We start from the raw sequence: 16,162 nt of genomic DNA on the forward strand, positions 1-16,162 counted from the left end.
AGAGAGAGAGAGGCAGAGACACAGGCAGAGGGAGAAGCAGGCTCCATGCACCGGGAGCCCGCCGTGGGATTCGATCCCGGGTCTCCAGGATCGCGCCCTGGGCCAAAGGCAGGCGCCAAACCGCTGCGCCACCCAGGGATCCCCGGGAAGGAAAACTTAATGAAGATCATCAAAAGATACAAATTTCCAGTTATAAGATAAATAAGTACTAAGGATATATGTATGACTATAACACTGCTCTATGACACACAGCAAAGTTGTTAAGAAAGAGCCTAAGAATTCTCATTCCAAGGAAAATATAGATTTATTTTTTGGTACCTATATGAGATAATGGATGTTAACTGAATTTACTGTGGTAATCATTTCACAATATATAAGGCAACACCTTAAACTTATACAATGATGTTTATCATTTATAGCTCAATAAAACTGCAAAAACATCAGAAATTTAAAAATAATAAAATAAAATAACTACCTGAAGGCTTTGAAGCATGAACAAAAATAGGCAGATTTGGTTAAAGGGTGGGAACTTGGAAGAAGGTACCATTACAGGGTGAGTTTGCCTTTTCTTTTTTTTTTTTTTTTTTTTTTGAGAGAGAGAGCACAAGCTGGGAAGCTGGGAAGGGAGCGGGGAGGAGAGTGAGAAGCAGAATCCCTGCTGAGCAGACAGCCTGACACAGGGTTCAATCCCAGGACCCTGAGATCATGACCTGAGTTGAAGGCAGACACTTAACCAACTAAGCCACCCAGGTGCCCTAAGAGTTTTCGATTTTTTTATAGTTTAGCCTGAAGGCAGATCATAATCATGCTATAGCACAGAGCAGTCAAAGTTCATAGAAATTGTGGCTTGAAAAATCAAAGGACAGAGCCCAGGAGAGCCAAAGAAGTAAGCCTAATATTCTGAGATTTTTGCCTAAGTCAATGGCTGACCCCTGAACCAAGCAAGCTTAAGGCATTTTCAGCTAAGACTAAAAACTGAACTGTTACAAGAGCTGCTGTCTGGAGAGCTTTTGTCGAAACAGGGAAAACCTAACTTTAAGTTTGATCAATTTAACATTTTATAAAACAAAGCCAATGACACTTTTTAGAGAAATACAGTAAAATCCAGAATCCGCATAATGTCTAGGATATAATCCCCTTACTCTGTATAACAAGAAAACAGGAAAATGTGGCCCAATTTTAAGGGAAAAGACAATCATTGGAGGTGATCCTCAAGATTACTCTGATGCTAGTTAAGCATCTGACTCTTGATTTCAGTTCAGGTCATGATCTCAGGGTTGCAAGGTTGAGCCCCCTGTCGGGCCCTGCACTCAGTAGGGAGTCTGCTTGGGATTCTCTCTCTCTCTCTTTCTCTCTTTCTCTGTTCTTCACCCCACCCTGGGCTTTTGAGCTCTCTTTCTCTCAAATAAATAAATAAATCTTTTTAAAAAAAATTATCATAAAAGGTCTTTAAAGCAGCTATTAAAAAACTATACTCAGGGGTGCATGGGTGGCTCAGTCAGTTAGGCATCAGACTCTTGGTTTCAGCTTAAGCCATGATCTCAGGGTCCTTGGATCAAGACCTGAGTCAGGCTCTCCACACAGTGTGAGGTCTGTTTGGGATTCTCTCTCTCTCCTTCTCCCTCTGCTCCTCCTCAACTCATGCATGCTCTCTCTCACTCTCTAAAAACAGATAAATCTTAAAAAAAAAAAAAAAAACTGACTCAATGAAATGCTTATAATGAATAAAACAAAACTCAGCAGAGAAATCAAAAGTATAAAAAAATGAAAATTCTATAACTGAAAAATACAGTATCAAAAATAAAACTTTCACTGAATGGGCTTAATATTAATAGCAGAATGGAGATGAAAGAGGAAGAGTAAGTAAGCTTGAAGACAGATCAACAGAAATTATTCAACCAAAAGAATGAAAAAAAAATTTTTAACAAAATAAAAAGACTCAGGGATCTATGAAATAATATTGAAAAGATCTAAAATTATAAACTCCAGCAATTTTTAAAGGACATGGAAAATATCTGCTAATTTTATGAATGAACAATAATGAAGCCATTACTATCTGAGTTCTAGTCTCTACTATTTGCCTACCTGTTTTAACATAAGACTGTCAGCTAGTAACTTTGAGGTCTCAGTGTTCCTCCCATATAATAAAGGCAATAACTAAATTAGTAGGGTTTTGAGGGGTGGGTTTTTTTTAGATTAGTGGCTTTTAAATGTAGCTGCTCCTCAAAACCTCCACAGTTTCTTTAGAAATAAAAACTACCTCCAAAATTCACAGAATGCCTCATCTGAGGTGGGACCCAGATGTATCTGCATTTTCCTTGAAGTTTCCTAGGTTATTTCTGAAGATCAGCCAGCTTTGAGCTATTAGATTTTACTTGAAGAGCTAGTTATGCAGTGCCTGTGACAGGGACTCTTGGTACTAACACTTGTAATTACCAAAAGGAAAGTCCTCTATACAGATGTAGAGATACAATATCCACCAAAATCTTGCAAAAAGTCCTTTGAGAAAGGGGTTATAGCTTATTATCTTTATTTTTATCACAGCAAAACTTCTTAATGAATGTTAAAGGCAAAATCTTTGAAAGAAAATGTTCAAAAAAAAAAAAAAAAAGAAAATGTTCTATGCCACCCCCCTAAAAGATTCTTAAGTATGTATGTCACAGCAAATAATTTCCAAATATTAAAAAAAAAAGCTTTCTCAGAATTATTTGGGTATTCATTTATTCAACAAATATTTGTTGAGCAAATATTACGAGTCTAGCATTGTGCTAGATGCTGGGGCTACAGCAATGAACAAAGTGACATAAATCTCTGTCTTCACAAAGCAGATATTTAGTGATACCAAACAAAGTAAAGCCATAGTATAAGGAGCCACCATTTCTTAGAACCAAAACACTCCTGCACAATGACTGATTCTTGAAAGTAAAGTTCTTTTATTATAATATTCTTACCCTCTCCAACTCCTCAGGAAGGAATCAGATATGTTTCTTAAGTGTAACTAATTTATACAAAGCAGGTATAGCTCACTTCAAGGTCCTGAAACACTAAGTATAAATAAAAGTTTAGCAAACCAAGTTAAATGCATTCCTTGGGAAAGTAACAGCTATTAGGAGAAGTGCAGTTACTGCCTTCCTTCAAGATACTCTGCTGTGACTCTTCTGATAAATATACTTATTTTAGCAGTTACTCTAAGATATTTTGTTCAATTAGAAAAGACAATCATGAGAAGGTGAATAGTATAATTGCAGAGAAATAATCAAGGAATTTTTATATTTATGTTTATGAACATATACCAAAAAAATAAGAAAACAACATTCTCTAAAAGAGATAAAACTAAATTCATGGATAAAAAAAAATAAAAATAATTAAAAAAAAATAAATTCTTGGAAAGGCAGGCTAAGGTGATGAGAGATTTTTTCACTTTCCTACTTGTACATTTCTCAATTGTTTAGTTTTTTTTGTTTTGTTTTGTTTTGTTTTAGAGATTTATTTATACGAGCGAGAGTGCAAACAGGACGAGCTGAGGGGGAGAGAGAGAACCTTAAACTGAGTGCAGAGCCGGACTCAGGGCTCAGTCCCACAACCCTGAGATCATGACCTGAGCCCAAACCAAGATGCTTAATTAACTGACTGCACCACCCAGGTGCTCCACAATTGTCTGGATTTTCTAAAATAAACACGTATTACTTCTATGAACAACAAAAGCAATAAAGATATTCCATGGGAGGGCTAGAGGGGAGCAAAACCGATTTGTTTGGAAATTATTTTTATTATGTTTGGAAATTTATGTTATTGTTTTCTAACATATATCATGGTTTTTCTTAAGACAGGACATACGTGCACTCCTTTTTTCTTCCATTCCTCTATGCACATATTGGTTGCCTTCCAAAGATAAATAATTACTCTTTCCATACCTGATGGAGGGATCATCATTCTACGATCCTGCTCCCATGGAGGAGAAAGGGACCCAGTATCAGAAGGTGCCCTATGAGCATCAGGCAACCTATCACAGCTTGATTCTCCTCGTTCATTGGTATTCTGATGGTCCAGAGGATTCCCTGGGCCTCTTGAGCCTAATTGAAGAAAAAAATAAAATTCTGTTTTATCTAAAAAAATATTATAAGATCTACAATCAAATGAAATCCAGGTAGCTCAGATTCGAACAAAGTTTTCCTAATACCATAAGACTATAATTCTATCCTTCCAAAGCCTAGGACAAAGTCTAGGATAAGAGGGAAAAATAATTTTGCTATGTGCATAAACAAACAATTGCCTATAAGAGTCATTTATAAATGTTATCACCATTATTATTTATATATAAAATCTGTGGCTAAGTTGTAAATTACAAATACTACTCTGAAAAACAAGAGTATAAAGTAAATTTCAAAGTAAAGATTTCTATGCCAGGTAGAATAAAATAATTATAAAATAAGATTTTTGTTGCTTACACTAATATTCTAATAGTCAAAAGGAGCAGGATTCCTTTAAAACAGTCATCTTAGACACTATATAGCTATTTCAATAATTATACAACTACTCACAGTATTTTTTTAGAACAACTCTTTTAGAAACGTACTCGGATTAACATAAGAGTCATTCAAGAAACAGTATCTCGGGATCCCTGGGTGGCGCAGCGGTTTGGCGCCTGCCTTTGGCCCAGGGCGCGATCCTGGAGACCCGGGATCGAATCCCACGTCAGGCTCCCGGTGCATGGAGCCTGCTTCTCCCTCTGCCTATGTCTCTGCCTCTCTCTCTCTCTCTCTCTCTCTCCCTGTGTGGCTATCATAAGTAAATAAAAATTAAAAAAAAAAAAAAGAAACAGTATCTCAATGTTAAAACAGGACTCTTCTGTCCAAAAATTATTTTAATAAACCTTATACCCACCAGATAAATTTGGCTTTAAAGGGCTTTTAGCAATTTCTGAATATCAAATTCACCTTCAAAAAGAACTCACAACTCTGAAGGCAAGTCTAAAACAAGAGTTTCAAAAACAACAGCACTCTTCGAATAAACACTTTGAACAAGGTAACATTCATTTGGATAAGGAAATCGGCATGCTTACATTTATAAAAGATCATAATTACAAAGTTCCCTTCTTAGGACCACAAAAAGAACAGTACCTCAGTTAATAAAATGTTTAATTAAAATGGAAAAAACAAATACAAATTTTTTAAACATTAAATAACAAAATATGTTACTATTTAATTTATCTGAGGGGGGAAAGAGGTGTTCTCAAAATTATATGGCCCAAAAAATAAAACTTTTTTCCTTTCAAGGACTAGCTTTTATTTAAAACAAAACAAAGAAAAATAAATAAATAAAAAATAATAATAATAAATAAAACAAAACAAAGAAACAAAAACATTTTTTACTAGAAATCTTCCTAAAATTTTTCCCACATATCAGTACACTACTTTAAGAGAACAGACTAAGGCCAATTTGATGTTTTCTTGGTAACTTGTACAAATCAGTATAAGAATCCTTCATATACCATATGATTGATATATATATGTATATATATGATTATACATATATAATCTTTTAAAATTTTTTCTATCTACTCTTTTTTTTTGTAGAGTCAGGAGGTAAACTGACTTTTATATTCAGAAGTTCAACTCTTTTCCTTATAGTTGTATATTCCACTGATTTCCCCAAATCTTTCCTTCTAGCTTGTTCATCCTTCTAATAAGTTCATTAGAGGAAAAAGGCTGGGAAAGCAGAAAATTAAATTGGCAAAAAACGTGCAAGAGTCAGTTAGGCTGAGTTCATCTAGCGTGAAACACAGATCTTTAAAGGAGACAAAAACCTTCTCCTGGTTGCTTCCTTTCAGAGGACCAAAGTACAGCCAACCAGGACTACCAGGCAAAATACAAATTTGAGAATGCTTTACTGTTAAATTTTTCATTCAGACCAAAAGTTCCATGAAATTTACTCAAAAAAGAAATTATTTTCCTTATATCCTACCTTATTCAAACATATATCTCATCCAAATTTTCAAATTTAAAAAGCAAAAGGAAGAAAAAGTACACTAGTTATCCTTCTTTGGTGGGTCACAAAACTTTTACTTCAAAGCATTTTTTAAGACCTACTGATAACTTACCTAAAACTTCCGTAGCTTTTCTAACAAACAGCAAAAAACCCTTGCAAATAATCTAAACACATCATTTCTTGAAAGTAATTAAAAAGGAGAGGAAAGTAATTTAAATAGGAGAGGAGAAATCAAAGGTAATTTTTACTCTTATTCCAAATATTCAATTGACTACAAGCAATCCTTGACTTATATCATTCAACTTCAAGTGATTCACATTTGCAGTTGAGCCAATTATACCCTTATTTTTATAGCAGTTTTTCAGATGCTGGCTGTAACCATTGTAGTGCATGAAATTAACCTACTCTTAATCAGCAATTTTTTTGATGAAATGAAATAGAAATGAGAAGAAAATACCAGAAAGTTTCAAAAATAGTAAAGGCAGTACTACTTCATGTAAATGGTTCCTATCATATTTATGTTGGTGTACAACAGGACATGATATAAAATATATTTCTTATCGTTTAGATCAAGGTAAAAAATCAGGGGGAAAACGAATTTCAGGGCACTTATAGCACACATGAGAATTTCAAAATTAGTCCCCTTCCTAAAGTGTTCAAAGCAAAGTTCTACCAGAGCTCCAAGTGTCAGCCTGCAACTCACTCTTTCCCTAGGAGCTTTCAGTTCAAAGCCAACACAAGCAAAGGTTCTCTCTGAAATGTCTCCAGGCTGTGGGCCCAAACAGCAGTGGGATTGGGAGGTGGGAGGGACCAGTGCTAAGTGTACCAAACTGAAGATAAGGAAAGAAGGTGTAAATAGAAAATGGGCAAAGAGAGAATATCCCGTAACTATAAAGTAGCAAATTCATTTTCTCATTCTTTGAAGGCAATCTCAATGAAAGAGCTCCAAAAATATTTAAAATAATGGCAGTTTCAACGGTGAAGTACACCCTCCATGAGAGACTATTTTGATAAGCAGTATCTATTTCAATATATGAACTTTGATAAGTTAGGTTTAGTTTGGTGTTTTTATTTAGTCTCATTAATTTCTCTTCCTACCACATTCAATATGCTAAAATCACTGATGGTTGGGGGGGTGTACGGTTACAACACTGATGAAGAATGCTATCAGCTCTTATACAACACATACTTGAGGCTAAAAATCTAAGACTTTTGATTTGGGAATAAACAGTGCTCTGTATCTTTGCATTTTGCCATAATTCAAAGGAAAACTTTAAAGCAACTTGACAAAGTGAACAAAGTATGGTAAAAGATTGAAAGAGGAAAACGACTCCAGGGTGAGTGCTGATGAAGTAAATGAAAAAAAACCAAGAGCTACTGCATAGGCTTGAGTAGCTGCTGAAATTCTCCAAATTCCACACAGGGTAAGAAAGCAAATAATCTTGGGCCAGTTTCTCAAAGTATTAATGAGTCATTTAGGTCTCCTTTATGGCTCTCATCAAAACTCTGCCTACAAGAGAGCACTTCTGAATTACTCTACTCTAAAAGGAACGTTCTTTGACTTCTGATTTTCTACAATAAAAATATCATGATAATGAAGTAAAAACAGATTGCAGAAATTCTATATTTTAATGATATTTCCTTAAAATACAATCTTATGCTAGGTTATATTATTATATTTTATGTGTTCTTTATAAAGTGCTATATTATGTAGTACAACATACAGTCCTTAAAAAGCCAAAATGATTTAAAGATATATGCATCAAGTGTTTGACCAAAATGTAACCTATTATAACCCTGTTTCTAAGAGAAAAATATATTAAAATTAGACATCAGAGAGTTCCTTTTCCAAACAAAAGTACTCCACAATAAGTGCAAGGAATGCCTGTATTTTCCAAAGATTTATTTTAAAGATCATTTTAAAGATAAGTTGAGATGAAAATATAAATAAGGAAGAAATCTAGAGTAAAAAAGATGTTTAAACAATATACCTCTTCCTCCTCCCCCTGGAAGCAAAGGTGAGAGTCTGAGTGGACCCTCCAACAAAGTTGGAGGGGAGAGAAAAGCTCTCGTTTCAGATGAAGGTCGACCCAATGGTGAGGGACCATATGGGGAATGCTCTGGAATAATTAAAACAGCATATTTAAATTCATAGTTTCAATTAGCTACACTATAGATTAGAATCCCATTTCAACAATTTCCATCAGGTCACCCTATTGCCAATTTAAGTTTAATCCACACCCTGAACACTAATTATGCCTTGGGTTTTGCTAATATAGGATAGAATTAAATATGGAACACTGTGTTTTTCAACTCTGTCTACCAATTGGATACTGTAGTCAATAAAAATATTATCCTCTTGGTAACTAATATACTTAATATTAAGCAAAGGATACTGGTGATATTTTAGCAGTATAAGAGGATTTGGGGGCCATAAAGTTTGTTTGGTTTTGCTTTTAATGGCAGTATGCTTCCAGATATTTCAGCTGGTGACGGTTGTAATACAAAGGGCTCAGCTTAAATTAGGACCAGACAGACTGTGTTGGGCTATAAATTATTTGAGTAAAGCTCAGATTTTGAAAAGCAAAAATGCAAAATCCTCTGAAGCATCAGAAATTACTTTTGATTCAATGACACTGAAAATTCAGTTTACATACACTTATTCATCAAATCATTTGATAAACCATATAACCAAGAGCCCGATCATTTTACAAACTTCACCACTCCCAAGTAATGATGCTTCCAAAGATCAAAAATCTACATCAAGAAACTTAAATACCACCAAAATAATACTTAGAAAATATGTAAATTTTATTATATAGCTTATATAATAGTCAAATTCAGTTACAACAAAAGATCAAAGCATTATTTAATCTTTCTGAAACTTCTGCATTAGGTTCAGAAGAGAATTCCTTCTGTATAATTAATTCCCCCCAATCCAAACTTTGCTACTATTGAAATTAATAATCTATTTTTCAATGTAAAAATTGACTTTAATTTTTATGAAATTACACTCTCAAAAGTGATTTTTACACCTTCAAATGGTTATTAAAATGGGATTCCACCTATATAAAGATAGGTTTACTTTCACTGCCTTAGATGCTTAATTCCAATTCAACCAAAAATTATTTTGAAAAATTTAAACTATTTGGAACAGTATGAGATCATTAAAAATGCTAACTCACAAATGAGTGGATGAAAATATTAAATATATCTTCCAAAGAACTAGCCCTCTCCTGGAGGTAATTAAAGCAATCAAAGCTCAGATTATTAAAGTTTTCCCACCTTTATTAATACTTTTAAATATTTAAGGTCAACTGTTGTAATTCTTGTTTTTATAATTCAAATTCCAATAATAGTGGATATGTTAACAGTCACAATGTTATTCCATTTAAGTACTTCTTATTTGTTCTCCCCAAAAATAATTATTGAGTACCTTACTATGTGCCAGGCACTTTGCTTTTTCAAGGAGTTCAATGTACTAAATGTACGTCATGTTACAAATGCCCACTAAGAAATGGAGGCAGCAATTATTTACACTATTGCTGGAAACAAAACTCAGAAACTTTAGAGACTGTGATAGAACTCAGATTAGACTCCTGGCTCCAAAATCTGAAATACTTATAATATATAATAGTATTAATTTACACTAATATAAAAGGTATGTGCAATATATACATATATATGTATTTTAAATGAGTGTTTAAAAAAAAAAAAGACTACCTCTGCCAAATGCTGTATTTGGAACATCAAGTGCATAAGGATCTTTTTCTAAAAGTTCAAATTTAAACTCTGTTTCAGTTAATCTGCAAATAAAGAACAAACATCTCTAAGTTACTCATCCAAGAAAAGAACCCACATTTCAAGAAAAAAGCCACCACCAAGTGCAAGGTACTCTTTACTACTTCAATATCTACATAGAAGAAATAGATCTTTTAAAATTATTCTGATAAGATATGAAATTGTTGAATAACTATATTGAACACCTGAAACTAATATAATACTGTGTGCTAACTACACTGGAATTAAAATTTTAAAAAGAAATCAAAACAAATAAATATTCTGACCAAAACATCATCACCCTACTGCTTATTCTGGAGTAACGCTTTTTTCTGCCTAGTGATAGTTTCGTTGAGGTTTGAAATCGCTTTGTTTTGTTCCGTTTTCAAAACTAGACTATAGTGAATACTATTATCACAGAACCCAAATTTTAGAAACAGCAGAGCCTTCCAAGGTCAACCAGCTCAAATCTGTCATTTTACAACCAAGGAAATTGAACTGAAAGTTTACATAATTTATTCAAAATGAAAGTACCAGGATTAAAATACAGGGCTCTTAGCTGAGTCATGTCTGCTTTCCATTGTAATGTTACCCACGATTCCAATCGTAACATAAAATAGGAATCCAGTGAACTCATACTACTATTTTACTCCTAAACCTTTTATCTGAGAAATGTGACTTTTTAAAACAATCTTATTTCTAGTTTTTGATCATTGGATCTGAAACAAAACATTTAATCATATAGTTTTAATTTCAGAGTAGAAAACAAGCAAAAAGACTAATAGAAGATAATGTTAAAAGTACATTCTGGCAAGAAATTATAACACCTGGGAAGATTATTACAATCCTCCTAGAAAATTACTCTTCCCTTCAATTATACATTATAAACTTTGATTCTTCCTTTCATTTTATTATTGTAAGGCAATGTCACCCAATACAAGAAAACCAGAGAATGGGAGAAATAATAAACATTTATTCTACCCATTTATCTACTAAAAGATGCTAGTACTCTGAGAATTGCTACATCAAAAATTTGTCTTTTCTCTTTCCATCCCTTATAATCAGCTTCTTCCTACTCTGGTTTAGAAAAAAAAAAAATTAAGCTATGCTTCTTACAGAAGAATATGTGAACAGTTTACTTTGCTAAAATAACTTCTTTAAGGGCAGCCCTGGTGGCGCAGTGGTATAGCGCCGCCTGCAGCTGGGGGTGTGATCCTGGAGACCTGGGATTGAGTCCCACACTGCATGGATGGAGCCTGCTTCTCCCTCTGCCTGTGTCTCTGCCTCTCTCTCTCTCTCTCTCTCTCTCAATAAATAAATAAAGTCTTAAAAAAATAAAATAAAAAATAACTTCTCTAAGACAAGAGTTCCAAATGAAAAATCTAATAACTCATAGTAAAGCTAATAAATATTTCACAACTAGGTACACTAGATTCACTGCCAGTTGTTTATCCCTATAAAAGTGGTACATAATAAAATAAAAACTAAAAATAAAGTAACAAAGTCTTAAAGTATCCCCAAAAAGATACTTACTTTTGTCTATTGTGAGCATTTTCTTTCCTTAAATCATTAAGATTTCTTTCAGCAGTCCGAGCTGCCAACTTAAAGAAAATACGTTTTTTTTTTTGAAAATACATTTTTAAAATAACACAAACATAAATGAAAAGATAAGGTATTCATAAACATTACAATCACCTAAGTATCCATTTCAGAAACTCAATGTAAAAGATTTTTAAATGGGACGCCTGGGTGGCTCAGCGGTTGAGCGTCTGCCTTTGGCCCAGGGCGTGATCCTGGAGTCCCGGGATCAAGTCCCACATCAGGCTCCCTGCATGGAGCCTGCTTCTCCCTCGGCCTGTGTCTCTGCCTCTCTCTCTCTCTCTCTCTCTCTCTCCTCTCTCATGAATAAATAAAATCTTTAAAAAAAAAGATTTTTAATTTAGGGAATTTTTTAAAAGGGAATGAGTTTCCTATAACCAGATGACATGAGTCTAAGACTGGAGTTTGATCATGTGCTTGCCAATGAATGCTGTTATCTAGATGTGAAGTCAAGGATTAGCACTATTTGGTGCTGTAAATACCCAAATACCACAAAAAAGCAATGTAGGAGGACCCGAGTTTAGGCTGATGGGAATGGAGACTCAGAATCATTAGGCTTGGGTATGCTGGCTAAAATACCAGAAAGCCATCTCTGGAGAGTTATCACTATAATTCTATGAAACCATAAAGGTCTAAAACAGTTTCACAGCATCCCCGTATAGGCCATTTTTTTAAAGGCTCAAAGCATGCAGCATGTCTATTAAGTGCACAGCACTGTAAAAATCATTATTTCTATAGTCTTTTTTATATGCATTTAATGAAATTTTTATTTAAAAAAAGATTAGAAAATCAGATACATATGTTACAAAAAAAAACTTACAATAAATGCCAACAACATACAATATTCAATCTAAATAGTTTGTGGGCAAAAGTTAAATGTGTATGGAATACTGCATGTTTCCCATCATTCTGTGAACTCTCCAGTTATGAAGCAGTAGTCTATGGAACATCAGACCTGGCCAAACTAATACAATCCACTTGGGCAAATGAATGTATCACAATGACTCAATCTATAACCGTAACTTCTTACAAATAAAAAGAACTATCAAATGTATTCACTTAAAATTATGAACTACACATTAAGACTATCTGGCCTAAGAATAAAGTATGTTAAATATTTACACACACAAACACAGCTTAACCATATTTTAGCAATATTAAAAAGATTCCAAGTGTAAATCATTTTCTAGTATGTAACCATATAATCAGTTTTATAGTAACAAAACAGAATATTACACCAAAACAATTTTAGTTAATAAAATACCAATTCATTTAACATTTAACAATGCAGAACCAAAACTACTTCTAAATGTTTTCTACACAGTATAACATATTTACTCTTAATTATAAGGCACAAAACAATGCAAAGTAAGTCAAAAGCAAATTTCACTGATTCTCATGGTATAAATATGAAAGATATTGAAAGATATATATTTGTTTTTATGCACTGATGCTAAATGATTACAGACTTTTGAAAAGCTTATACTTCAAAGGTTAAGTAAAACTGTAATTTCAATGAATGACCACATTGTATTCAGATATTAAATACTTACATGCAAAAAAGCATTCTATTAAGTACAGGTGTTAAGGAGAAAGAAACAGTCCCTATCTTAAGAAGCTTAAATGTGTGGTAAAGACAATTATAAATGACCACAGTACTTGCCACAGAACACATAGAAACAAAGTATTATGGGAGTTCAAAGGAAGAAAAGGTTAAATCTAATGGTATGGAGCAAAGAAATGGTCAAGGGAAAAAGTAAAATCTGAAACTATGAAATTATAACAGTAAAAAAGTGGAAACAAAGGAAGCATTTATCAAATGGGAAAAGTTTATATAAATTATAAAATATTCATAGAAAAAAATCTGTAATATATTAAGGAAGCAGAATATAAAACAGTAATAATATATAGTATGTTTCCACTTTTTAAATCATATGTGATTTATGTCTAAATATATTCTTTTAGGTATAGAAGTGATATTGCTGATTACTTCTTTGTACATCTTTTCTATGTAGTCTGAACTTTTTATTCAGTAAGCATACTTTATTTTTATGAAACCCCCCAAAAAAATCTTCATTTTGAGGGGCGCCTGGGTGGCTCAATCAGTTAAGCGAATGGCTTTGGCCCAGATCATAATACCAGGGTCCTGCAACTGAGCCCTGCATCTGGCTCCCTGCTCAGTGGGGAATCTGCTTCTCCCTCTCCTTCTGTCCCTCCCCCTGCTCATATATGCACTCACACTCTCTCAAAAGCTCTTTTTTTTTTTAAGATTATATCTATTTATTCATAAAAGACACACAGAGAGAGGCAGAGATATAGGGAAAAGGAGAAGAAGGCTCCCTGCGGGGAGCCTGATGCGGGACTCAATGCCAGGACCCTGGGATCACAACCCGAGCCAAAGGCAGACACTCAACCACTGAGTCACCCAGATGCCCCTCAAATAAAATCTTTTTTAAAAGGTCATTTTGAGACATAAAAGATATTTTTTTTGTATGTTTTAACACGAAGTCAGTGTCTTATTTGCTAAACAAGAAATGCCATGTACAATAACAGAAAAAGCTCGGACTTAGAATCTAAAAGGTCAGAATTTCAATCTCTACTCTTCACTCTTTGATCATGTAATCTTGGGCTGTTTTCTCATCTGTAAAGTTTGAATTATAATATCTATTTTACAGAGTTATTCTGTGGATTGAGTAAGTAATATGCCTTTAAGTCTACTGTTTAGAACACAAGAGATTAACATACATCAGTTCTTCTCTTTTTTTTTTTAAGTTTTTCTCATCTTTAAAAAGTAATCTGCATCTTAGTATTCAGAAAGTGGCAAAAAAGACTAAATTTATCTCCAAGCCCAGCTTAATTCAGTAACGAATCTTCACTTGAGCTCTCAACACAAAATCTGAGAAATGGAAAGAGCCTAGATATTCAACATGTCTAATTCTCAACCCATGCTGGAACTCCACTCCAGAAACATCCACATCTAAGAAGTACCTCCCAAGTTTCAGTGTAACAGTGTAATAACAGCATGTACTGAGTGCTTACTATGTGTCAGGTACCTGGCTAACAACCTTACTTTAGTTATCTCACTTACTCATCATAATTACTCTATGAAATATGGATACATCAGTAGTACCTCTTTCCTTACAGGTAAGAAAACAGTATTTGTTGTCGTTACAGGTGATGGAACCAGAATACCAATCATGACAGGCTGATTAGGCTGATTCCAGAATCCACGTGTTCACCCAGTAGGCAAACTGTCTCCCCTTGAAGACTCCTAGGGACAAGTCCTACAAAGGCCAGCTGTTATAACAGTTCTACATGTCAGACGGATATTTCCTACAATTAGTGAAATCTGCATCCTTATCATTTCCTGATATAATTCCCCTCTGGAGCACTCACATGCCATTTTTCATGATGAACTTTTTCCTGATGTGTACCAAGTAATTCAATACTGAGAATCAGATACCTGAATTGTATAACTTTTACAACTAGAAGAGGCTTTCAATATCACTTAGTTCAATCTGTTGTTTTTACAGATGAGTTAACAAGCCCAGTAATTTTAAGTAATTTGTCCACAAATAATTAGTGGCAATCCAGGGCCCTCAAACAATTAATCCATGAACATTACATCGTCTCCCCCAGAGAGAGCATAACCTCCTTGCAAAGTAAAAGCAGAGGGAAAATCAGATTTTTGTGAATAACTGTGTTGTAACAAAGTATTCATTTCATAAAGAGCATAATTTCACTACCAGTAAAATTAAAAGAAACTGATTTAATACTATCCTTAATTTTTAGTGTGAAAGTGTACCTTTTAAACTACTCATTTAAATTAGGAAAGGGGCATCTGGGTGGCTCAGTTGGTTAAGTATCTGTCTTTGGCTCAAGTCATAATCTGAGAGTTCCAGGATTGAGCCCCACAAAGGGCTCCCTGCTCCACAGGAGACCTGCCTCTCCCTCTCCTGCTTCCTCTTGCTTGTGCTCTCTCTCTAATCAATAAATAAAATCTTTATAAATAAATAAGGAAAAAGAACCATCTGACAAAGAAAAGTTAATACTTACCCAATTATCATGTGCTTTTTTCTCATGGGAAATAATCTGAAAAAGAAATTCATTAAAATACTACTGATTTTCTTAAGTAAAAAATTTCACATCTACCAATATAACTTAGTACACAACTCATAAACTCAAAAATAACTCAAGCATCTCTGAAAAGTGAGTAACATTTTTAAAGCAAATTTTCATATACACATGATCTACTCTAGTATATTCTTAAAAACTCAATGAATTTTTGTCTGGTAAATTTGTTTTATGCCATAATCAACTACAATGAGTTACCAACTAAGAGATAATTAGCCTGAGTGAATATGAGACCCCAATGTGGATATATGTTTGTTTATTTATTCAATCCACATTCCTAAAGACCAGGAGACATGGTAATTTTAAACAAAGTCTCTTATTTCAGAACTTTGACTCCCTGTAAATGTCCCACAGACATGTGCAAAAACTCAAGAGAGGTGTACAACTATCAAGTAACTATACTCCTGCATCAAAATAGAGATACCAATTCAAACAAACGATAATTGTTTTAATTTACACACAACACACACACACACACACACACACACACACATATACCTGCCCTTGATAAGAATGAATGGTTCTCTCCAATTCTTCTTCAAGATCTTTGGCTCGCTTTCTATAAGGAATAATCATTCAATGATTAACATATACTAAGAAATGAAAGAATGCACTATGTCTACTGAAAATATTAAATAAAGCATCTAGAGTGCTTTATGTA

At 33.9% G+C, this 16,162-nt stretch overlaps 1 protein-coding gene across 12 annotated transcripts in view; it reads right to left on the reverse strand.

The window, feature by feature from the left end:
• The window catches only part of MIA2 (MIA SH3 domain ER export factor 2), a 91,047-nt gene that overhangs the window by 13,166 nt on the left and 61,719 nt on the right, over positions 1-16,162 (reverse strand). For 8 of the 12 annotated variants that reach the window (XM_055309076.1, XM_055309075.1, XM_055309082.1 and 5 more), the window contains 6 exons: positions 16,000-16,060; positions 15,424-15,459; positions 11,302-11,369; positions 9,712-9,794; positions 7,980-8,108; positions 3,915-4,073 (listed from right to left, as the gene is read on the reverse strand). In XM_055309076.1, coding sequence (XP_055165051.1) covers positions 3,915-4,073; positions 7,980-8,108; positions 9,712-9,794; positions 11,302-11,369; positions 15,424-15,459; positions 16,000-16,060 — 536 coding nt within the window. The remainder of the gene's footprint in view (positions 1-3,914; positions 4,074-7,979; positions 8,109-9,711; positions 9,795-11,301; positions 11,370-15,423; positions 15,460-15,999; positions 16,061-16,162) is intronic. The other 4 variants (XM_055309077.1, XM_055309087.1, XM_055309084.1 and 1 more) reach the window with 1 other exon arrangement.

Source organism: Nyctereutes procyonoides, unplaced genomic scaffold (genome assembly GCF_905146905.1).
Source record: "Nyctereutes procyonoides isolate TBG_1078 unplaced genomic scaffold, NYPRO_anot_genome, whole genome shotgun sequence".
Classification (NCBI taxonomy): Eukaryota; Metazoa; Chordata; class Mammalia; order Carnivora; family Canidae; genus Nyctereutes; species Nyctereutes procyonoides.